This window comes from Stegodyphus dumicola, chromosome 8 (assembly GCF_044657685.1).
Source record: "Stegodyphus dumicola isolate Sdum_Otavi_A_Nest chromosome 8, ASM4465768v1".
In the NCBI taxonomy this organism is placed as follows: domain Eukaryota; kingdom Metazoa; phylum Arthropoda; class Arachnida; order Araneae; family Eresidae; genus Stegodyphus; species Stegodyphus dumicola.
This window is the reverse complement of record NC_140775.1, coordinates 45,223,809-45,248,441: the sequence shown is the minus strand read 5'-3', so window position 1 is coordinate 45,248,441 and position 24,633 is coordinate 45,223,809. Positions and strand designations below refer to the sequence as shown.

At 30.8% G+C, this 24,633-nt stretch overlaps 1 protein-coding gene across 1 annotated transcript in view; it reads left to right on the top strand.

Moving 5' to 3' along the window:
* The window catches only part of LOC118197468 (nephrin-like), a 584,671-nt gene that overhangs the window by 237,677 nt on the left and 322,361 nt on the right, over positions 1-24,633 (top strand). The window contains exon 4 of the mRNA XM_085822985.1: positions 23,295-23,352. Within this exon, the coding sequence (XP_085679111.1) occupies positions 23,295-23,352 (58 nt within the window). The remainder of the gene's footprint in view (positions 1-23,294; positions 23,353-24,633) is intronic.

Sequence of the window (24,633 nt, the reverse complement as noted above, 5' to 3'; positions counted from 1 at the left end):
TATTGTAAATAAGTCCCTTAGCATCCTCCTAATTTAATTTTCCGCGATTCTCGAATGTAAAATTTATCTTCAGCTTCGTTTTCGAATGGTAATTCCCGTACTCTATCTCTATCCTCACCTACAAGAAGAAAGGAAATGCTGATACAACGACCAGTTTATAGTAGTGTAGTCATGTTCTCTCAGTGCTCTGGGAATTCATTGAAATTTCTCGTACCTACGAATTGGTCTTATGTGGGTGTTATCTTATGGGTTGTCGTCTCAGTCGGAAACATGCTAATATGCGCTTTAATAAATACCCATTTTCTTCCTAATTTTAAATAGGGTACCTTAAATATATCGTATTTAATTCTAGAAAGTTGTTATTATATTTACCAAATCCCCTTACTGAAAATATTTATCCACATTTATTTTAAGTATCGAAGGAACATTTATGCTAAAGAAAAAGTACTGTGAGTAGTAAGCATCCACCATTAGGAACATGGCTTCAAATATATATGTATAAAAATTTTGGATAGATAAATGTATTACATATTTGTTTCCATATTATTCATACGTTATACACGCGGTGTTCCTTCAAGTGCACTCGTATTTTTTATGCGTAACTTCTGTAAATGATACAATTAAGGTATACAATTTTAGAAAAATAATACAATGGTAAAAATAAATTATAACATTATCGTGAATTTAAATTTAATCCAAACGCATGCACGTATATTTCCTTATTCTACGCAAGCTAATCATATTACATCATCCGGAAATGTTATGAAAACAAGCATAGCTTTCCTTGACCCTGATCTAAGTTTAGAATCGAATTCTTCACTTTCAAAAATGTAAGATATATTATAAGTTAAAACATGAGTGCTTGAGCCAGAGATACAATATTTATACGTTGTAATTTACTACATTCTTATGCAGTATATATGGATAAAAATTATATCACCAGATAGTCTGCACTGATTTATATTCTATAATGAAATTATTCTAAATTCTCCTGTCTAAATTCCCCTATTTTCCTAAATTATCATTCGTTCTATCAAAAACAAATGCATTTAATGAAAAGTTTCCAATAATTCATCTGCATTTAAAATTTAAAATTTAAATATTCACTTTTTAATACTGTGTTAGAGTACAATGTATATTTTAGATTATAAGTAAATCCCATTGTTTGAGTGAGACAAAGAGGTAACGCTCAGAGCGAATCTTAAAATTAGACATACACCGTCAATATGAGTTAACAATCAGAATATTTATTTTTGTTATTGTAACGATCAGAATTTTGTTTCTTTGCAATCCATAAGCGTTAACGATCAGAATGTTTTTATTTTGTAAATTAATAGTCTTGTTATGTAAATAAGAATTTTGTTTTTGTATTTTGGTTTTGAAGATTGACGTCGTCATATTTGTATTGTATTAACACGTTAATGATTTTCGACTGTTTCGATATGAAATTATATTGCTAAACAATACAAAAAACTGCGTTATTAAAAGAGAGTGTAATATTTATTTCAAATTAAGTCATACTGATTGAAATATTTATTAATTATCCAATTAAATAAAGGAACGGAAGTGCTTCAATTTAAAATATCCTCGTATCTTTATTTGTAATTTAGAGATTCAGACAAAATAACGTCTTAGAAAACTTATTAATGAAATAATAGATGCGTATAGTAGTTGTTGAGATGCACTTCATCAGAAGCTGCAAGTCATGCTTCCCGTTTATTAACTTTTTGTGTAATTTTAGCAGTGCATTCAAAATATGCCTGGTATCTCATAAACGTATTGGAACTCCCTTTTATTTTGTACTGCTTTATGTCACCTTTAATATAATTTCACACGCGTTTTATTCAGTAAAACACCTCTTATGTTTTTATCATTTATAAGCTGTATTCATTGTTTTTGAAAATTTTTCTTTTATCAGATAATAACAGTAACTGTTTCATTTACTGTCTTATCTTGGATTTTTTTAAATGGAAACACCAAATATAAATCAAGAATAAATTGAAAATGAAAACTTTTAAAAAGGTATAATTAAAATTCAATCCATAAACCAAGTAATTATCTTCATTGACCGGGAATTGGTTGACTTTTAAGGGGGAAAAACAAGCCCCCGATTTTGAACAAACCAGCCCCGACCGAGAATTTGTTGGTCATTACCTTTGGTATGCCAGACGACCAAAGGGCTTGAGAAAAGAATAAAACAATTCTGAGTATTTTCGTTTAAAGAACAAATTATATTTTACTATAAACGTAACAAAGATCTTATATTTTGGTTATTTTTTTATCTTTTTCCGAGGGAGGGGCTATTTTCCAGTGAATTTCAGGAATAAATGTGTACCCACAATTCAAAGATTCTGACAGAATAGAAGTAGAGGGATTCAGAACCAGGTTGTGTTGAAGTAGTCGTCCGATTAAATCGAATTTATCGTGTCAACATTTGCCCATCGCAGCTTTTGATTAGAGCGCCCTTTTCTGCGCTGCTTTGCTTTTACATCTTAACCCAATATACTATTTCTAAAACGAATTCCATTACATTTAAAGCATTTTAATATAGTAAAAGCACTTTAACCAAAAAAGTCAGTTTTGCATAGAACGTGCATTTATATTTTTTGCTGTAAAAGCTGTATTATCTGAAAAGGTAAACAGAACAAAAAAGGTATATGCAATCAATATTTCTGCAGTGTCTGTAAGAACATATAATTTAATCGAACTGAGGAAAACATAATTGGGCTGTCTGCCTAAGGAGGACTACTTCATGGATGACTTCCTAAACAAAATTCGCTCGTATATCCCTTACATACAACTACAAAAACGAACTTGATTCGGTGAAATTTGAATCGGTGTTCAGTTACTCACTTAATCTCTAGTAAGCGGAAGCATGTAGAATATTTGACACGAATCATGAAATAATTTTATATGCCTCTAACGGTTAGAATTTAATGAAAAGTATCCAAAGTGAATGAAACTGGGAAAAGGTAAAGGCAACTCGTTACAATTTTTTTAAAGAATATTTTTAAGCCTCGAATATACTTGAAATAATCATCAGCTGTAGAAAATAAGTTTTAATCTAAATTATGTATTCTGCGAAGCTATCATGACAAAATCTATGAATATTACATTTTAGAAATACTTTGATTTGTTTAAGAAATTTCCGGTATTCAATTGGAAAATTTACTAATGCACATAAGGTATAATATTCAAAGTAGAAAATCTCTTTTCTTATATTTCAATAATCTGTTGCTCAAAGTCGTCTGGATTTCATTAAGATCTAATATAATCCTTTCATAGAATTAGACAAGTGTCTTTATTAAGCTATTTTATGATCAAATTTACAGAACTTTCAGTGTTATGCTATAATTTAAGGGGAAGCAATCAAAACTGAGTCAAAAAATTACATAGATGTGTTTCTATAATAAACATGAAGATAGATCCAATAACTCAGTAATTGTTTTTTTAGATTACGTTTACTTAAATGAGTAGACTGCGTAAATTTCTTTCAAAGATACATTCATTTAATGAAACATTATTGATTAATTCATTACGTTCAAAGGTGCATTATTTAACGAAAATTTAAAAAAAAAATTAAAAAATTAGTTACATATATTCAATACCAGAATATTCTTATGGTATTGAATATATGTAACTAAATATAATTAAAGGTAAGCATGAGCTATTAAATTATTAAAAAGGCTGCAAATCGTTGTGGGAACTCTGTTCGCATGTCAGTATCTTCACGAATCTTCTTTCTTTTTTTTTAATTTCAATCCTGTATGAAGACAGAAAATGTTACTGGTGCCATTACACATTTCATTACGGACAGAAATTAATCATTTGCTGTCATAAAATCGGCTTAATTACTTTTACGGCAAATAGTCTAAAACATCAGATAAAACTACCTATTAAATAGCACAGATTCCATGCTGCATTATTTCAGTCCATTATAATTAATATATGTGGGGTTATGCGATACGTGTAGAACACATAGAGGACGAGATAAGAATAACTAATCTACTTTATTTAAATTCGCGAAGAGGTTATGAAAAGAAGAAAACGATGAATATTACAGTTGATAACAGATGAAACTGATTTAAATAAATGTAAATTAGTTATTCTTATCTCGTCCTCTATGTGCTCTTCATGTATCGCCTAACCTCACATAAAATATGGCGCCCAAAGTTTAGCGCCAAAATTATTGTAAAGTTGCGATACATGGAGAGCACATAGAGCACGGGATAAGTACTAAACTAAACTAATTTATTATGAAATTACTAATATGAATCAGAAGATGATAAAAGCTGAAATGAACATGTAACTGGTGACAGATGAAATTGGCATAAAGAACTGTAATCCCACAATTAGGTTCAGTCAACGAACAGTTCATGTAATATGAATAGCTCTTGCACACTAATCAGTATCTACAGGCACATAAGCTCATGGCTCGAGAGGATTCGTCTACCCTCATTCATGGTAGTTATAATAACACATCGCCAACTTGGCTTACAGGGAACACGTCTGTACCTTTCCACGTCTTGGAGTCGTCTGCCTCTGGGTGTTGTCTCCACTGGTCTGCAAGCTGCACTGGGCTGGCGGTATTTATCTTATAGGAAATCTCTTATAAGGTCCATTCTTATAAGGTCCTTATAAGGTCCTCTTATAAGGAGGTCCATGCCTGGCGGCAGATGACGTCACATCTCACTGGCTATTCGCCGATTATTTCCCATACATATTACGAAGATTAAGATTCACAAGATTATTGTTTTCACGAAATTAAATTAGGCTTAGAAACGGCTGTCATACTTATAAAGTATTTACAGCTAATATTTTCATATAAATGTAAATTAAAGCACTTAAATCGGCAGTATTTTTGATATTTGAAGCAATCTATTTCAATGCACACAATTCTTTTAATTCAATTACACAATTCAGTTTAATTCTTCTAATTTCATTCACCCAAGATTTAATTTTCCATCATTTTGCGAAAACGCATTTTGCTTTTAATTACTGGATTTCCTATACCTGGTTATGTTCTTTGCTCCATATATAAGGTAATTAATACATCAAGTTTTTCATAGGAAATCCTTTCTGAAACCGAACTCTTCATTTCCAGAAAAATATAAGATTACACGATCCCATAATCAGATTTCACGTGTTTCATATGAAAAAAGAGCAAAGAATTTTTTGTAACTGAAAATACAGAGGAAGGAAATAACCTACTTTATGCCCTCGTATTTCGCTATTCTAATTTAGGTCGAAATTCAGTATTATAAGCAAACAATTATTATTCAAAATTAGTTTGGCTGTCAGGTAAAATGTAGAAGAAACAGTTGATTTACCATATCCATGTGTTGCCTTAAATTATATGAATCTGGCAAAACTGGGAATTTTATAATGAATGGTTCACATGACTTGCAAATCTTTTAACAAGTCACGTATATTAAATGTCATATAATGATAAAATTGAAGTTTCAGTTTTTATGTCTTTCTTCTGTCTTATCCCTTATAATTTTAAACGAGGAATTGAAGCTATTCGATACGAGTTTCATAAAAAATCTTTCAAATGCGTTATTTTCTACCTGGTACTTTTATTGTAGGGACCTAAATATTCTAAAAAACTGCCATCAAAAATTGTGTTCCTTAGCATCACTGGCATCACTATAGCATCACTGGTTTTATAGCATCACTCGCTATAGAATCTAATGGCTTAATATTTAGTCTTTGTTATTTTTAATTTTTAATAATTAATCTAACAGATAATAAAAATATTCCGAAAATGGGATTAATTAGAAGTAGTAAACTGCAGCACTTGAGTTCAAAAATACATTTTAATCATAAGTATTGAAATTATTCTAAAGATTATTAAGCATTAAATGTCAATTATAAAGAGAAAGCTAAGCATTTTAGAACACTTTATTAATGCAATAAATTTATGCAAGCGATTAATAAATATAATTATATATATAATTATAAATATAAACTCAGCTACTTTGAATCCGTCACGATTAATCAACTGAGTTAGCTTTATAGGCAAATTAAATATGTGAAAACTTCTACAAATGTCTATTTTTCCATAAAGATTTTATTTTTTAAATTATTATTATAGAAACATAATAGGCAATGCATCTCACATATCGATACATTTTAAAAGTTTTTTACTTCTCGAAATTCTTCTTCCAGTCTCGTTTTGCTTTCTTAGTAGTTTCAAATGTTACGTGCTTCGAATAAGAAGAAAACGAAACAACAACGTATAGGCAGACTACACAAACAGAATCTATATCAAATTATACTAAAAAAATTCACATTCCGGAATGTAAAACTAGAAGTAAAAATGTTATTGAAGTTCGTATTTCTTCCGAGAACATATTCTAAAAACTCTGCACGTAAGATTGGCCTTCTTTTTCCTTTTCCAGAGCAATTTTGATTTAAAAGTATTCTGATTTGGGGAGACTCTACTTACGAAGATGAATTCTTAAATATAATTTTTAAATTCATTTTCTTTAATCAGTGTTAAACTTATGAAGCATTACTGTTATTTAATTTTCTTTTTAATTTGTGCAGTAGCTAATGAATAAAAATGTTTTAATTAGTTAAAACTTAGAGTTACCGCATACAGTTTTCATTCAACCATCAGTAAAAAGAACTTTATATGTTGTCATGAATAAATATTATCATGATATAAAATAAATAGTGAACGGTTATTTATAAGTTCCTAATTATTTTTTATTATTTTTCAATCTTGTCTGATTTCATAAAGTCTCACGCCATAATACATCAAGATGTATATAGAATGGTTATAACAAAGATGCATTATTTGAAACTGATAGCTGTATGACGCATTTTCAATGACGTAAATTAAATATACTTACGTCACTTTCTGCTGTTCACCAGCAATCAAGTGAATAAGACTTTCGAGTACTGGCTGTTCAACCTGGTTATAAATACTTACGAGCAGATTGGTTTTCACCATTTTTGTAGCTTTCCCCATGTATGGTATAGTGCGTTTGAGCCAGAACATTTTCGACGAAGACAGGCCTCCATTAGGTAGCGTTGGCGATCTTTGCTATAAACGATTAATTAATAAACAACTTGCCCTCTCTCTTCAAAGTAGATCTGATGAAGTCTTTTGGTGCTAAATGGTTTTCCAATAGCCGAGTGGCTAATGTAGAGAAACATTTTTCGTTCATCCCTGATTTAATTCCGGCTGTTAAACGATTGACAGCAACAAAGTTTAATAAGGCTTTATGTTTTCCCCTTGCAGTTAACTTAAATATAACATAGTTTCTTTAATAAAATCCTTCTAAGCGAAGAGACTGCATTAGGCAGATAGCCCTAGTACTCTTGGCAATAATTTAATAATCCAACCCATTCAAAAATTATGCAGTAAATTCTGAGCTTGTAAACTGTAATTTAATAGTCATTAGTAAAAGAGCTTCAGACACTCATATGCATATCAGATTCACATCAAGACTATTTACAGAAACATTACAGAAAATGAACAGATTTTCATCTAATTCTGGTATAAAACGTAAACAAAGTATCAGAACTTTTTTATATCGTGCGTTTAACCTACAAGTAGCAATTGTTAAGTTTCTGTAAGCTCTGTTGCGAAATCCCGCCGTTTTGACGTATACTGGGCATAACACATTGTTAGGAAAGTTACTCAACAAACTAGTTTAAACTAGGGACTTAACAAATGCAGTTGTAAACTCATTTGTAACTGCATTTAAAGTCAAATCATCCGCTGTATTCAGAATAAATTAACTAAGGATTTCAAAACGTACTCTTATCCTAACTCTCAGTTCATAAGAAATGTCCTCAGTTCATAAGAAATTGTCGCATTTGTAAATTAGATAATATTTCAGGGTAGTAGCTGGAAGATTCAATGTTCGAAAAATGGCGAAAGCACAACTGATTTCTCACATTCCTTAGAATATTCCTTAGCTCCGAACAAATATAAAAATCTCTATAGTGGCGGCCGAACTCGAATGTAGCAAATTATAACTCATTATATTCTTCATTTAGTCGAACGGATAATATACTTCTTCGCAATCGCATTTTAAGCGAGTAAGAATGTAAAATAGTAGCATATTTCCTTGACATGATCGTATGGTATAAGTTATTATCACGTCCATCTAACAAGTAAAAGATCTGTGTTTCGAATCCTGGCAAACATGTTTTAGGGAACAGAGACCAATTATTCGATACTTATCGAAAACTTGACTCTTATCTTATCGATAAATTTTTTACGATGGATTCATTGATTTATTTGAAATAATATTCCTGCTTCCTAAATAAAAACAAATATTTTACTAATTAATCTACCCATTTATTGCAGTAAACCTCTCGAAGGCACTCTGCCTTAAGAGTAAGGCTCTATAGAAGGCCTTCTAATGGCAAACAGCTGATATTCACTTCATTAATCGTGAAAGCTGTTACATTTCTATGCTACAAGCTCATCCGTCCGAACCAAAGGCCTAACTCGAAATCAAACTCAATTTCAGTCTTATCTCCTTACATCTAAGTGGATAAGATCACTGAAGATTGATAATTACTCAGTATTTTGCTATCGAAAAAATATTTATCAGTGATTTCCCTAGATGTTTACATCTAGGGAATTTCAGTTTTCATTTTCAGTTTCAGTTTTTCATTTTTCAGTTTCATTCTGAAGCTTCTCACGAATGTCTCCATTTTAAGGCCTATTTATGTAAAAAAACTTATTATAGGCCTACTTCTTATGTCATAAACAATTTATTTATTAATTAATCTGCTTAACGTCTGTACGCATACAGTTTTTAATGTATATTGTGTAAGGTTAAAACTTTATTGATATATATTTTCTAAATTATGTATATTTTGTTAACTGAAAAGTTAATTAATACATATTTTGTTAATTAAAATTGTTATCTTTCTAATAAAATATTAATTTTAATAATTTTCTGTAATATAAAATTTTAGCTACATAATTTGAAATTCAGTTCAAACTTTCACCGGTTTAGCTTCAAAAGAGAAGTTAATTGTTTTTTCTACATACGATCTTTAATGAAATAATCGTATATTTGACCACTACATCATAGTGCTTAATGATAATTTGTGTAATACAGCGTACATACTCCAGAATAACAAAAGTAGTTATGACAAGAATGCTAACATTTATCATCTAAATTATGTTTAATTATGTTATTAATGTTTGCCTAATTCTTTTGTAAATCTAGTTTCAATTTATAATTATAATTTTATATAATAAGTAATTATAAAACTATATATTCTCGCGTACGGAATTATCTTCCTGAGAGATTCAATTATAAATTAAATCAAATACTTCTGAAAACTATTATAGTTTATGCCTGAGTATAAATATTTAAAAGAAGGATTAAATAAGTAATAATAATGAGCAGCGAAAGAAAAGAAATACCAAAACTTGTATTATTTTTTATACACTTTTAAGACAAATTTGTTTTAAAATATTTCATTATCTGCTTATATATTCTTTTATCGTCGTGTAATATATGAAATTAATTCATTAGTATACATATATATATATATAATATCAAGCAGGGCAGATAGCAGAATGCATAACATATACTATAATGTAGATATAAAGACTGTTCTCAAAGGGAAAAAAATAAGTAAGAAACTTCATATAAAATACGAAATAAGCTTTTCTGCTAAGTAAAACTTAATACTTTTCAAGAAAGGAAATTTAACATATCTTTGAAGTTTGTTTTATATTGTAAAGAAGTTGGAGATTGATAATTTTTCAGAAATATATAAAAAGGAAAATACAGCCGTGGATGCATCGATGTTGACAACACAGCTAGAAGCATAAAAATAGTTTCTTAGTAGAAAATAAACCATGCTCCAAGAACTTTTCAACTTTCTTTATTACTTTTCAGTTCACGGGTGGCAACTCAGAGACTTTCTAAAAACTGAAATGCCTTCTACTCTAGAACTTGTGTCAAGATGAAGGTTTAAGATTTTATCCACCATTTTGGTTTTTCAACGTCAACGTCTATGTGTAGAATTAGCATTGTCTATTCAGTGAAAGATTTCAGCTGTGAATCATCGTGATTTTAGAAAAAAGCAAATTCATGGTTTATATGACGCTTGCATTTTCATTAGTAATTCCAGCTGCAAGGAAGTACCAAGAATTTAATATCCATGTAACCTCTTCTCCACTTTAAGTATTAGTGAAGCAAAATAAAGTACCTTTATAAATATCTAAAAATCCATTGGAAATTATTCGTTGATTCTATTTTTTTATTAGATTCGTTGACTGTGTAAAGATACTGAATATAATACAGAAGTAATTTTTAAGATAAACCTAAAGCCCTAATAGAAGTTTTTATTTCAATCACTTAAATGTGATAAAATCGAAATTAAATTTTATTTCGTTGTGCTAAGGCAAAAATGTTATTTAAAAAAATTAGGATCAATAAATTGAATTTTATATGTAAATAAATGCCTCAACGAATTTCTGATGATGATTTTGTTTTACTTATTAAGGGGCTTGCAGCTTTCTGATTATAATGGCAAGGTACTGATTATTATAATTCAGATAAGAAATTTAAAGTGGTAGTTTTCGTACATAAAAACTAGCTACAAAAGTGAATTAAATAAAACGTATCTCAAAAACATTTATCAAATTTAAATGATCATAAAACGTCTAATACAAGCGGTAGGAATAAATTTGTATGAAATAAAATAAAACACTATCACGATTTTACACGCTTCCAACGTAAGAACCATTGTCACCCAATTCATGTCTAAACAATGATCAAAATCCAACAACGTTCGTTCTGGAACATACATATTAATATCGCGAATTGTTTCTCTAATCGTTCTCTTTAAACCTTAATCTATGAAAGAAGAGTAACATAAATCTCTCCCCTTATAAATCACATGCAGACAAATTCCTTCACTTTAATTTCAGGTGAGCATTGCTGCGGTGTCCTTGAACATCACTTTGAACCTGAACATCATCTTGAACTTGATCAACGTTCTCATTTTGCATGTCTTTCATCAATTACATGGCCTGCATTTCCGTAGATGAATTCCATTAGGGCTGAACTGGAATAATAGAGTATTCTTTAAAACCAGCGAAAAAACTTTAATATGATATTAATTTCATCAAATTATTTGATCACCTAAAATTGACTACAGTATTGTTTAAGCTTTCGTTATTTTCAAAGGAATTAACTGAGTTGAAGCATCATTCCTGTTTAAGACTCGCCAGTGTGAGAATTGTTAAGATCGTTGAATACTGGAAGTTGAATACTGAATATTGATAATATATGCCCTTGCATGTTTTGAAATTTTCGAATAATCTAACTATTCCTATTCAAGAGAAGTTAAATCAACAATAATTTATGTAAATTAATTTCGTATATTAGTTTTGATATTGAGAAATTACATAGATACTTTTCAGCATTAAATCGTGGCTTTCATTCCCTTCCCCAGTGCCAAAGCACGAAATCTGACAGCTGAACATATATATACAGCTAACTACCTTAGATGCGTATTCACTTTTCAAATAATACGTTTATCTGATTACTATTTGTTGTTCTCTGTAGCAGACGTAACTGTAACAGATGTAACGTATTGGGAATTTACTGGCATGAAGCCTGCTGTAGCCCTGGGCATTCTTGATAGTTCCTGTCCTGAGGTGTTCTTATTTCACGACATATTCTTAAGTTTTTTATTTTATTCTTGTTTCTTTCGTTTCTCAGAAAAATCCTTCTTCGTCAGTCTTATAGTACATGTTAGAAATTAAAGATACGTGGAAATCTGAAAAAAGGGCTAAATGAAACAAGCCTGTGCTTCGCAAGAAATTTTATAAACTATGAAATTTATTAGTGACAACAAGAAATATTTAAATTAAATAATGCAATCATTAAGTTATTTACCACTCAGAAAATATTATTTAGCATTTTAAAATTTTGACTTTTAGCTTTATTCTCTTAATTTACTAAGCAACACAATTTTCCCACTCTTTTGGGTACGTAGTTAGTGGCAGTTCTTCAAAATGAAATAGTTTCACACATTGATGGCATTTTTACATGTAACCACTGTTTGGAAGTATGAAACTGCTCCAGAAGTTTCCAGTTTTAACTATAACACACATTGAGCCGTAACTGAGTCTTCTGAGTTTGAGGATTTTGTCTTTATGTGCTCACCTTGAAACTTATGTTAGGTTTTCTCAACCAAACAATATGAACATGTCTCTAGCTACACTAAAAGCATTTCGAACAGATAGCTCTTGCCTAAGAGTCAGTGCTTCGTCTGTGTAGCCAAAATGCATTCCAAGAACGATTTACTAAGTCAGAATTATCGTCTCTATTTGCATTTCCGTTAGCATTTCCTAAGATTTCAGTGTGCTTTTGATTTGTGCAATGTTAGTACTCTTAAGCAAGATATTTTATATTGCATTGGAACTCTGAATGAGTTCAGAAGGATTAGAAATAAAACCTCACTGATATCCTGTGTATCGTTCCAGATTTAGAACATATCATATTGGCGAAGCAAGCCCAATACATCACTGATATTTTACAAGAAAACCCACGAGATTAAATATCACAGAATATAACGTCCTAACGAATGGCTGAATGTATAAATATGTGAAAGGGAAAAGCTTTTTTGTCAAAGCCAATGGAAGAAAGATCATGTTTAGTTATTAGAGGGAAAGCTAAAGTATCAAATCGCAGTTTCTTTGGCTCCGTCACTAACAGGTAACATGAAATGGAATATTCTGTTTTCTTTTTTAACAAACTGGAAACGGAAAAGTTAATTAAAATAAGTTTAATACTGTCATTTTGAAATAAGTGGCATATAGTTTATTAATAACTTTAATTCGATTTAAGAAGTTTCATTTTGACTTGGAATCAAATTTTTCTAGTATACATAATTAATTGTTTAATATATCAGTTAGTAGTAAGCATATTACTCAGTCACATGTTGAAGAATTAATTAAAAGTATATAAAAAAACTTCGACGAAGTTGACTCTTTAAAACTATAGTTAACCTTCAGTTATAAGAAACGGGAACAATGAATGAATTAAAATTAACTTCTTTTCTGACTTTTTTATAAACAAGTTTATAAAATTATGTGATTGAACTTAATAAAGAGCTGAAGAATAAATGAAGATTAACAAATATTCACCTTAAAGTTTCATCTCTGGAGCTTAAATCGAAAAAGAGGTACAATAATAACTCCTAATAACGTGTTAGACGTGACCAGAATTAAATCTGCTTAGTTATGAAGGTAATGGGAGTTTGAAAATAAGGGAAGAGGCAGGTACATAATTCAAAAAACTTACTTACGCATAATATATTTAAAAGGGGGATTTCAGAGATCATTTAAATGTATTTTAGTGAAACTTATGTAAGCAAACGTCAACAGAAAATTAAAAATACGTTACATAGAAAAAGTGAATGCATACCGTCACTGCATGCATGAATGCTTGCAAGTATGTATTTGTAGATCAAAATCTCATCATTTGTGCATATACTTATTTGTTTATTAGGCAATTGATGTAGACAAGTTGCATATTGAAGTTCTTATTTACGGAAATAATTTTTGAATATCGAAAGCTAGAGTTGTAGAAGTTGTGCCCACCCGCGTGCTGTGTGATAGGAGATATATTGAAATGCCTGTAGAGGTGAACTTCGGAAGGCGCTGTTGTGTAGCAAAGACAGCATACAGCGAAAAATCGTCAGAAACCAAATTCGTATAGAGTCACCCATACCTTTGGTATATGAAGGCCTAAACTGCAGATTCCTTGGTATACCATCATTGTCATAATTACAATATGAATGGCAGTGCACAGCTTTAAACCAAATCTGTCTTTAAAACTGTGACAGAAGAACGACAATTTGGATGATTATATGCAAATAAAAACGATACGTCATATCTTACCAAGAAGCTTAAAATGAAAATGAAGAGGTAGACTGGATCTTAGAGTGCAATCGCGACTATGTATTTGGAAGAGGATAACTCTGAGATATTTCTGTTATAAGTAAAATGCAAGATAGGCAGTAGGTTGCATTCGTTATGGTTGCCTAATAATTTTGTCTGTATTTCAGGTTATCCGATTTCAAGTCGGTCAACCATTGCACGTATGCATATGCAGCCAACTGGTATCCTAATTTATGTGCTAACCCACCACACTGAAGTAGGGCAGATATCAGTGGGGCATATTTTATATTTGGTCTTGTATAAAAATTTTGCATGAATTGAGAATTCACTCTAGCATTATAATTCTAATGCAAAAGTACTGTTGAGACATTATCAGAGATTGTATGACTGGTGCAATTCTATGGTGTAAATGCTGGTTGCATAGTATAGGCAATAGACGGATTCCTTGGCTCTTTCGTGAACGTATGATTCAAAATTCTTTCACAGAGAGGTTTCTAAACCGAGATAGCTTACACCGGGGTTTAAAATCCGACCCTACAGACTTTAATATAATATAACAAAAGAAAATCATTTAATAAAATATTTTAGTCACCATTTCATTACACATATATATCGCTTCCTCATTTTTACTGTTAACCCTTTCCGGCACGCTACTTTTAAAAGTCGGAGTTCTGATAAAAAAAAAAAAGGTAGTCAGTCTAATTAGGCCTAGAGGAGTATACAAGTAAAAGTTTGTGAAGATAGCACTTATCGTTTTAATTCTGTGATTGTGCCCAAAGTGGCACACTGATTGAATAGAGCTTCGAAAAGAGTGCTGAAACGAGCATTGTTGTCAATGAACTGGCTGATGAGATGCGGAGAAACAAAGAATGCAGACTCTCAGTTTTCCTAGATTATCGGTGAGCCCGGTCTGGGCACACCTAGAGTTCGCCGTTTGATTTTAGGCAAGATTTCAAGGTAAAAATTTAAAACTAATATAGAATAAGAAGATTAGCATACAGCCAAAAAAATATTATAATTTTTTTTTCAAACAATTCCTTTTATACCCTAAAAAAATCTGGAAGATTTCTTTGAAAAATGAGCGTCTTAAAAAACTAAACATGGCTAAAATATATGGACTTGTTTGTGTTGAGCTGCCATAAATAAAGAGGATTCAGAGTAACCTATAAATTCTTTTTCATTAAATTTTTTTGTGCGTACAGAAGGAAATTTTTAGGTGTTTCCAGACCGTACACACTGTGCCGCAAAGGGTTAAATTAAAATCTGGCGGAAAGCGCAAATTAATGCCTTCTTTTCTAGAACCACCAACTGAAAATGCTTTTCATATTTCTGAAAAGAATCATTTCATCAGGTTGATGTTGCATAAATTTTAGCCTTTTAAATATTAACACTTTTATTTGTGATTATTTTCAGTTCTTCTTAGTAGCTTCTGACAAACAACTTGGCATTTTGAATCTCTTCGATTAAATATTGTTTTCTTTCCCTTTACGCTCTTCCTTCTTTTCATGTTTTGGTCGGAATTTGCATTGCAAATCCTGCTCAAAGTTCCCTTTGAAGAAACAAAAATGAAAACGAGAGAGAATATGGGACGCCGGAATCAGTTCCACAATTTCCGGTTCTTTTAGCGTTGGTCAATAGCTGCTGTGCCCCACCCTTCAAACGAAAAATCGATTAGGAAAGGAAAGAAGGGATTTTTTCAGTTTTAAAAAATTGAATGCAGTTGTCTTCTTTTTATAATTTTTTATTTAAAATTTACTGTTATTTTCTATAGAAACAAAATGGATATTTTTGTTTACGAAACCAGTTTCTGAAACGTTAATTGAATAAATCTGTTTGAATTTTATCCATATTAGCAGATAAAACTTAACTTTTTCTTAGAGGCTGTCGCAATTTAAAGATTCGGCAAATCGATTTGAAGACGTAAATCCTTAGTATCCTTAAAAAAATCCTTAGTATGGCTCGCAAAATCTAATATATATATATATATATATATATAAGATTCTTCCAAAAAAAACCTGAAAATGTTTGTAAACTTTGTTATTGTTTTCTCTGAAATCTGTTTGAACTTATTGAGACGTTCATTTATATATCCTTTCAAGAAACAGTTATAGTGTATACTTTTTTGTTTTGTTATCCGTGTATAACCATAGATTAATTATCATGGATAATCGGAAGTTCTGCATACATCAATAAAAAATTAATTTTGAGGACTGGAAAGCAGCAAGCAAATGTAAAGAACATAAATAATACTGTAATTTAAAGCCATTGCTTAATATTCAGTGTCTGAAAAGTGCACAGAATTCCTAAAAATTTTGAAAGAGTAAAATGAGATTAATATAAAAAAAAAAAATAAAATGCGCTATGAAATATAATAAATATTATTTTTAGTTATCGATATATATATATATATAAATATTAATGGAAAATGGAATTATGTATATATATGTATGTAAGATACATATTATTATTATAGGGCAGTGTAGAATTTATAATATATCTTTAATTTTAGTATATTTGGTTTTCATTCTATTTAACTTGTTTGAAGATTTTTATGGCCATAAGTTATAAATGTAAACTTTGATAAATGTGCAAGACTGGAGGCTAGTTACCTTTATTAAGGAACGGAGGCTTCTATGTAAAAATGATATCTACAACATTTTTTAATTAAAAAAGATATTTATATCACAATTCTGTGATTTTTTTCCACTGTTGTATTTTCCTTTGTTTCGCTACAGCTGTAATGTTTTCTTCTAAAAAGGCTATTCTATCCCCAAGCCTGTCTCTCTTTGAAGGGGGGATATGTAAGATAAGAAATATCTGAATGAAAATTATAATTTAAGCTAAATGTAAGACTTTAAATTCATCTCTCTCTGTTCTAAAATTCGTAATAATTTATCTGGATTGCGCCATTTCTAGCTCATTCTATGGCCTGCGCAGATCTGAGGACGTAATGATTGGGAACTGAAACTTTCCTGTTCCCGTGCTTCCATATTTCATAACTACGCACTTCAGCTTCGCTTTTTACCCTGCTAGGATGTAACTTCGCCGTCTTGCTTGCTACTGCAATAGTATAAAAAATGTAAATGTTATGTAAAAAGGCACGGTTGCGCCAAGCAAACTGTGGCCACAAATATCAGTTGCAAATAAAAATGGAACTAAAACTGCGTCAACTGCCAAGTTTTTTAGATGTTACGAACTCAACATATTAGCATATTATGCAATCAGAATTCTTCCTTTTCAGTATGGATGTATCCTATCTGGGTAGTATGTATCAAAAGTGCTCCGTCTTTTCTTTGCTGTTATTACATATATATATATATATATATACATACATTGATGGAAAATGGAATCCGCAAACCAAGAAGGAGTTGTACTAGAGAAACGAAATTTGGAAAGCGTGTCTTCACTTTTTAAAGATGACGTTTAATGAATTTTGAGCTAGAAGAAAGCATATGGCTCTAGTAGCGTCGCTATGAACAAGCTAACCCGGTGATTATTTATCTTCCAAAATGGGCGTTCTAAGAGCGATTTGATTCCATAATACCTTTAAGGAGATGAAGAAGGCAATATCACTAGCTTACTGTGTTTGGCTATGAGAAGGTGGATTCTGTTTTTGTGAGATTCCAGAAATACTTGGCAGTGATGTAGCTAATGTCCATGCATGTTGACAACAGTGATCAATGGAAGTTTATTTTTCAATAAAGTGGATTTTCTTCTCGTGATATTCCGGGAAGACCTGGATTTATCCAATGCGCTTGCATATTGGCAGCAGTGGCTACGGAAAATTTCTGTTTCAAGAAAACCGGGGTCCAGCCGTACAAGTGCCACCACTCAAAGGGAAGACCGCCGTACTCACCGCATATTTGAAGTGCAGCTCACTGCATTTGCGGAAAACACTAAGTTTTTTGGCATGAGAGTGACACAGCGAACTGTAACAAATCGATTATCTGAGCAATAATTCCAAATAAGACGCCTTGTAGCCGTTTTACCACCTACCTCAAATCACCACCATCAGTAACTTTCATGGTGTCACGCTAGATCTCATTTAAAGACAGAGTGGAGATTTGATGTGTTCTCTAATGAAAGCCGTTTCAATCTTGGTGCCAGTGAGGACCCTATGTTAGTTGGAGGAAGGCAGGGGAAGTCTTGGAACTAAGCTGTCAGCAGCGTAGACGCATTGAGATTACACCAGGAGTTATAGCCCGATGAGTAGTTTCTTATGACAGTCAGAGCACTCTTGTCGTTATCCCACGCAACTTGACAGCACATTTGTACATTAGACTGGTTATGCTGTCATTACTGAGTTGCGGTTATGCTACCATTTTTGAGAAATATTTCAGGATGAAATTTCTAATGCTCATCTCTATACCTCTGCTGTCACCCAGCATACTCTGCGGTATGTCGATGTGTTGCCTTGGCAAGCGAAGTTACCCGATCTTACTCCTATCGACCACTTTGGGACATGACTAGGATGACAAATCCAGCGATATCCTCAACTAGCACTGACCATTGCGGATTTGACTGTTATATTGCAACAGGCATGCAACACCATCCCATAAAATGACATACGGCATCTCTAGGACACAAAGTAAGCGCGTCTGGATTTTGCTTGCATTCTACATAACGGCAAATACAGCGATCATTAATGTATCACCATATCACATAGTTTTCCTCGCGGATGCTTTAACCTGTGACCTTGAAATATAATCAGATACTAAATACAAAATGCTTTGCCTACATTTCATTCCTTTGAACTCATTTCTGTGTTTCATTCAGGCGCTTGGAATTTCATTTTCCATCATTGCATATATATGTATGTATTATATATATATATATATATATATACAATGACATATTACGTTCGAAATTTTGCTTCCATCTGAACCTGTAGTGCTCATAATGCCGGTGTTGCTTAATGCGTTTAAGCCGAGTTCAATTAATTTCGTCAAATACAATCTTAACACAAACATGATAAATATTAAAATCGTTATGCTGAACAAAATAGCTTCATTAATAATCTCTGTTTATCCCTTTAAATTACGTTATCCCTTTAAATTACTTATCCCTTTAAATTACGTTAAATTTGTGTGTGTAGATAAGAAACAGAGATATGTTGTAGAGTCATTAGGTTATTTTTAAAGCAGGAGTGATGAAAAATGAGCAACGCTCTCACAGGGAATCGAACAATGGAGATCTGGTCCAGCGTGCTGACCGGCGTGCTGACCACCATATTACGAAGGCATGCTAAGAAGGTGGGAGAAGCACCTTACATACTCCTCCTTTTAAAAGCCGAATGAGGATTTAGGGGACCCATTCGCCAAATCCTGGGTGTCTAGAATCATCATCCACCACCCTTTTATTTTGGGCGCCACTGCAGAGTCATTAGGTTATTTTTAAAGCAGGAGTGATTAAAAACGTGCAACGCCTTCACCGGGAATCGAACCACGGACCTCTAGAATACGCGCCCAACGTGCAAACCACTACACTACGAAGGCATGCTAGGAAAGCGGGAGAAATACCTTATAATGTTAATTGCGTAATCTGAAAATGCTCAGCTATCTTTTATTTATATTCCCATTTCAATTTAATTTTATAGTATATAAAGTGAAGGAAAATAGTCTGCTATAACCAATAACCGCAAGAAAGGAATCGAACCTTTGAGAGCTTAAATTCTTCGAATTAGAGGTTAAGGGACTGTAGATAAGGTTTCTTATATCTAACACATTTAAATGCATATTCAATTTATTTATTGATTCCCATACAGTTTAATTTATTTTTTTAACTTTCTTGAGAATTTTTATTTCTAATAAATTAAAGCTTTGAGTATTTACCAGTTACTATAGATTTTTCATTCATATTCATAATTAATATAAAATGCATGTTTATTTCTCGCCTAAGAATTAATACGTTAAGGTTTTGTGCTAGTAAAACCTACTACCTAAGAACTAAGAGCTTGTTATAAAATATAAAAGAGAACATATATGTTTGGAAAAAGGTAAACGTTATAATTAACTGTACCTGTTGTTTTTACGGAAAAAATAAACATTCTTTCAGCAAATACTTTAATAACTTTTCTTAATAAATTTATATTTTTGTAAAAATTTTATCTCCAGAATAAAGGAATTTTCTTTTGATAGATTCTTACACTTCGTTTTAATAACTCTGTAAAACGTACGTTAAAACCGAAAAGTCAGCAAAATATATAATGTGAAATCATATTAGATAATTAATACGAATTAGATTTATTAAATCTTATTTATACATGAAACACTTGCACTTTATATTTTATTCAAACTTTGCATTATTCAAAGCGAAATTCCTTTTAACGCAATAAAATAGACGCTAGGTGGGACTTTCTATTCACACATTTCAATTAATTTCTGAAGTTATATCGTAATTATGAAGCCCTTCATTTATAAATAAATTTTGAAAAGAAATTGAGGGTAATCACTATTTGAATGAAAGGAAATCCTGGTAATTTTCTTACTCAATTTTCTTTCCTTTTTAATTTGTTGATTCCGATAACTTAATCAGCAAGCGTGAAATATTTTCAAAAATAATATTAAATTTATAGGATTTCAGTTAGTAAAAATGAAACATATTAAATTATTAAACAAATATTAATTTAATGCTAGACAAATTGGATTTTTCCTATTAAATAAATTTTGCTGGTTTATTATTTCTTTAGCATGTTAGATCGAATATATAACGACAGTTCTTTCAATAATTTCAATTCATGTATTTATTATATACACATATATATTTTATCGTTTGCTCTTTCTTAAATCTTTTATCGTTTGTTAAGTCTTTTATCGTTTGTCTTTCTACTTTACTTTAAATTATATATATATATATATATATATAATTTAGAAGTTAGAATTTTCAAAGATAAAAAGATTATTGGTTTTTAAAGTTGCACATTATGCTACCAGATTAATTATGTATATATATATGTATGTATGTATATATATAAATGCTATTATACATAAAATACACTCTGTCTCTTACTGTAATCTCAGATAAGTGAAATATTGCTGCACGTAGTTTAAATATAACGAACGATTCTTATTAATTACGCGATATGTGCTGCTACTGACAAAAATAATTCAGAAGATTGAGGGAGAAATAAATTAAGGTATTTTAAAGTCAATGCCTTTTGATTTATTAAAGGAAAATATTAAAGAAAAATGCTTTGATTTAGGATTGAACTGGTAAAAAGAATTCATTGAGCTCGAATAAAAAATTGCTTTTGAAAAGGACAGTTTTTAGAGATTGCCTCATGAATAAAGGAAATAAATAAGTGTAGCATTCCATTATCAAGATTGACTTTCACTTAATTTCGAATTAATAATAAAAGTTATTCACTCATAATCTCTGGCATTTTCTGACAACTAATTTTTACACTTAGCTACTGAATTTTCATTACCTATTCAATATTCTATAAATGTCTTATATTACTTTTATATGCGTAGTCATAAAAATGTGTTTATAATAGAACTCCTGAAACCAATCAGCAATAACTAGCATAAATATAAAATGAAAAGTTTAGTGTTATATTTCTCTTGAAAATGAAATTTAATCAACAGTTTAAGAAGTCTTAAGACAGAAAACTTAATATTTTTAAGTTTTCTGTTTTAAACTTTATATTTTTAAGAATAGTGAGCATGAAGTTCCGAAAAATATCAGCTGTTACGTAACAAAGAGTGTAATATATAGTCATCTAATTTAACACAAACAGCCTGAAATACGTAGTTTATCATCTTATGCTTTAAATAATCTTACTAGTCAAAATACATGACTGTTACTTAAAACAGGACTTCGCAGTTTCTTTGAAAGGTTTTATTGGGCATGTGATTTCATGTAGTACATATTTATAGAAATGGAAGTAAAGACGCATTATTTACAAACAAATAGTGAGTTCCTATTTCCAGATTTATATTTATCTAATAATAAAGTTTTTAAATTCACATTTTCTTTAAACTAGTAACAGTTCGTTTTTTTAGCATAACTTTAAAAATAAATTAGTTTTTCCAAGTAAAAGGAACAGTCAAAATTTAACGGCAGTAATTAAGCGTACTTGATTAAACATGGTATTTTTGCTTTTTCTTCTTTAAATCAGGAAAGGATGAAATGAAATCACGTGCGCACGAAGACTTCTCAAAAGAATGAAGAAGTTGAACAAAAATTACTTTCCGCAGCCTTGTATTAGGAAACTGGAGTAATTATTTTCTTGAATCTTCATTTCAAAATCTCACTTAAAAAATTTCATGGTGTAACAGACAGCATCGAAGGAAGCAGCAAAACGAGAAGAAGAAAAATGGCATATCGCATCGGCCAGAGTGAGGAGAGCCAGTGGCCGTTCTACACCTCCGAACCCCAGCAGCAGAAGAAGGAGAAACCGGTTGTTGCAATCTTTTTCGCCTTGTCCTTGGGCGGTTGCGGTTACGACACCTGACGCTGAATAATGCGGAGGCTTGCTTGCACACGTTGTCATTTGGTTTATTAACTGTTAACATGTATTGATAATTACTCGTATGCTCTCATGCATAAGTATACACATGATTTTGAACAGCTACATGTTAGTATGTTCATATCATGTTTACCTGAATGCTCAAAGTCGAGTGTATGCGTAAAGTTTCTGTCAAGCAGTTCATGTTCTCTTAGTGAACATGTTGCCGTGTTATGTGTAGTCAAATTGATAGCAATCGTACTATTTTCCTAGTACATCATACCGCTACAAATCGTTCGATGTTTTTGTTATACAGACTGTATCTGTCTCACTACACCCCGCACGGAAACCAGCACGGTTTGTGTGTTGTGTTCAGTCATTATGTTAAGTTATGATATGTTAACATAGCATTAGTAGAAGATATTAAATTTATCTTTCAAATTATTGAAGTATTATTCATATAATGTAACAGATTGAGGAAAAAAAATACTCGAAAGCATGAAAAGTATTACAAAGGATAATCATTAGAATGACTTCATAATTATTCAGTATACCATATATGTGAAAACGTTTCGTTTTTATAAATAGCTGATAAAATTAAGTGTTTTCCTTTAGTTTGATTCTTAAAACCATTTGGGTAAAATATGTGCTAGACTCTTGATGGGGTGTGCATATGTAATCTTTCTATTTCTCGTTTGATTTATTATTACTGTTTTTTGTTTATTTAATCAATAATTTGATTATTTGAAGATGTTTTCTTTAGAAAGTAATACTGACAACGCTTTATTTTTTATCTATCTAAGTATTTATTAGTTTTCATAAATTAAGTTACCAATACATTAATACATTTTTAATTTTATTTAATTAATTATTATAAATTTCCGTTTATCTTTTATAATTTACATTACATGCTTACTAAGAATTTTCCCTTTGTTTCAGGTAGGACCAGCTCCAAACAATCAACCAATCAGAGCTCAAGCAAAAGTTAGCGTAATAGGTAAATCTTTTTCTTATAAAACCAATTTAATGTATTTTACATCAACAAGATAACAAAGTATCAAAACTTATTACTTTTATTAACAAATATGTCTTTAACTAGTACTAGTGATAAAAATTCCATGTATATTAATAACAGTAAAAATTTTTTTAAAAACTTTTAAGAATATTTACAAAAATCACTAACAGCAACATTGTGTTAATATTGCCTGCAAGTTATTACAGTGACAGAAAAGTGTTGATCATTAAAGAAACTGTAATTATAATTAAGATTATATTATCAAAAGTAATACCGTTAACTGGAAAACGGATAATATTTAAATGAGCATAATGCATTACAATGACAGAAGCAGTAATATTTGCAGCACTTGAAATTATAATAGTTAATTTCATAAAATAACTATTTTATTATCATCGGTATTATTACAAGGACAGTAGTGAAACTACTATGATGCAGTACATATTATCTCTGCACGAAGGAAATAAAACTAATTTTTGAAAGACATTCAAGGTTTCTTATTGCAGCGAAGCGAATTACTAACCCATGTTAGTGGACTCAGAAGTGGATAACTTTTTCATTTTGGCGAATTAGTACTATTATCTAACAATGAAGAGGTACAGCACCGGGTATGATTAAAATTATTTATATTCAGGGAATCCAACATATGATGAAAATGTAACAAAAAGATGAAAAGAAGAAAACAGAAACAATTACGATATTAACTAATTAATAATTTCTTTGCAGTAACTCAATTCAAAGACAGCTAATCTTAAATATGTAGATAAGCTGTAATATAAAGTTCGAATACAATGAAATTTTAGCTTTGTGAAGAGTTTACTCTATTTCATGAATGAATATTTGTACGACTTTCGGAAGAAAAAATATAGCATAACAAAAACTTACCAAACGAAAACTTGTGAACTTTATTTAAATTTTAATATTAATTTAATTAAATCCATTTTAAGCAGTGCACTCTATGAAGTTCATTTAAAACAACCGAGGAGATCATTTGTTATGACACTTGTGTTTTAATTAGAATTTTACTGGTTCAAACAATGCAGCCTATAGAGTTCATCTAAAAGAATCTGAAGAGTTCATGACATTTGTGTTTTGGTCATAATTTTACTGGTCCATTATTATATATTTCCTCTATCCTGCGTATTAATCAAGTGTACTTGTTCCATATATATAACGCAGAAATTCGAGAATTCCATACAGTTTTAATATTTATTGAACGAAAGTTTAACAACCTTAAAATAAATACCGTAAAATAAGTAATCT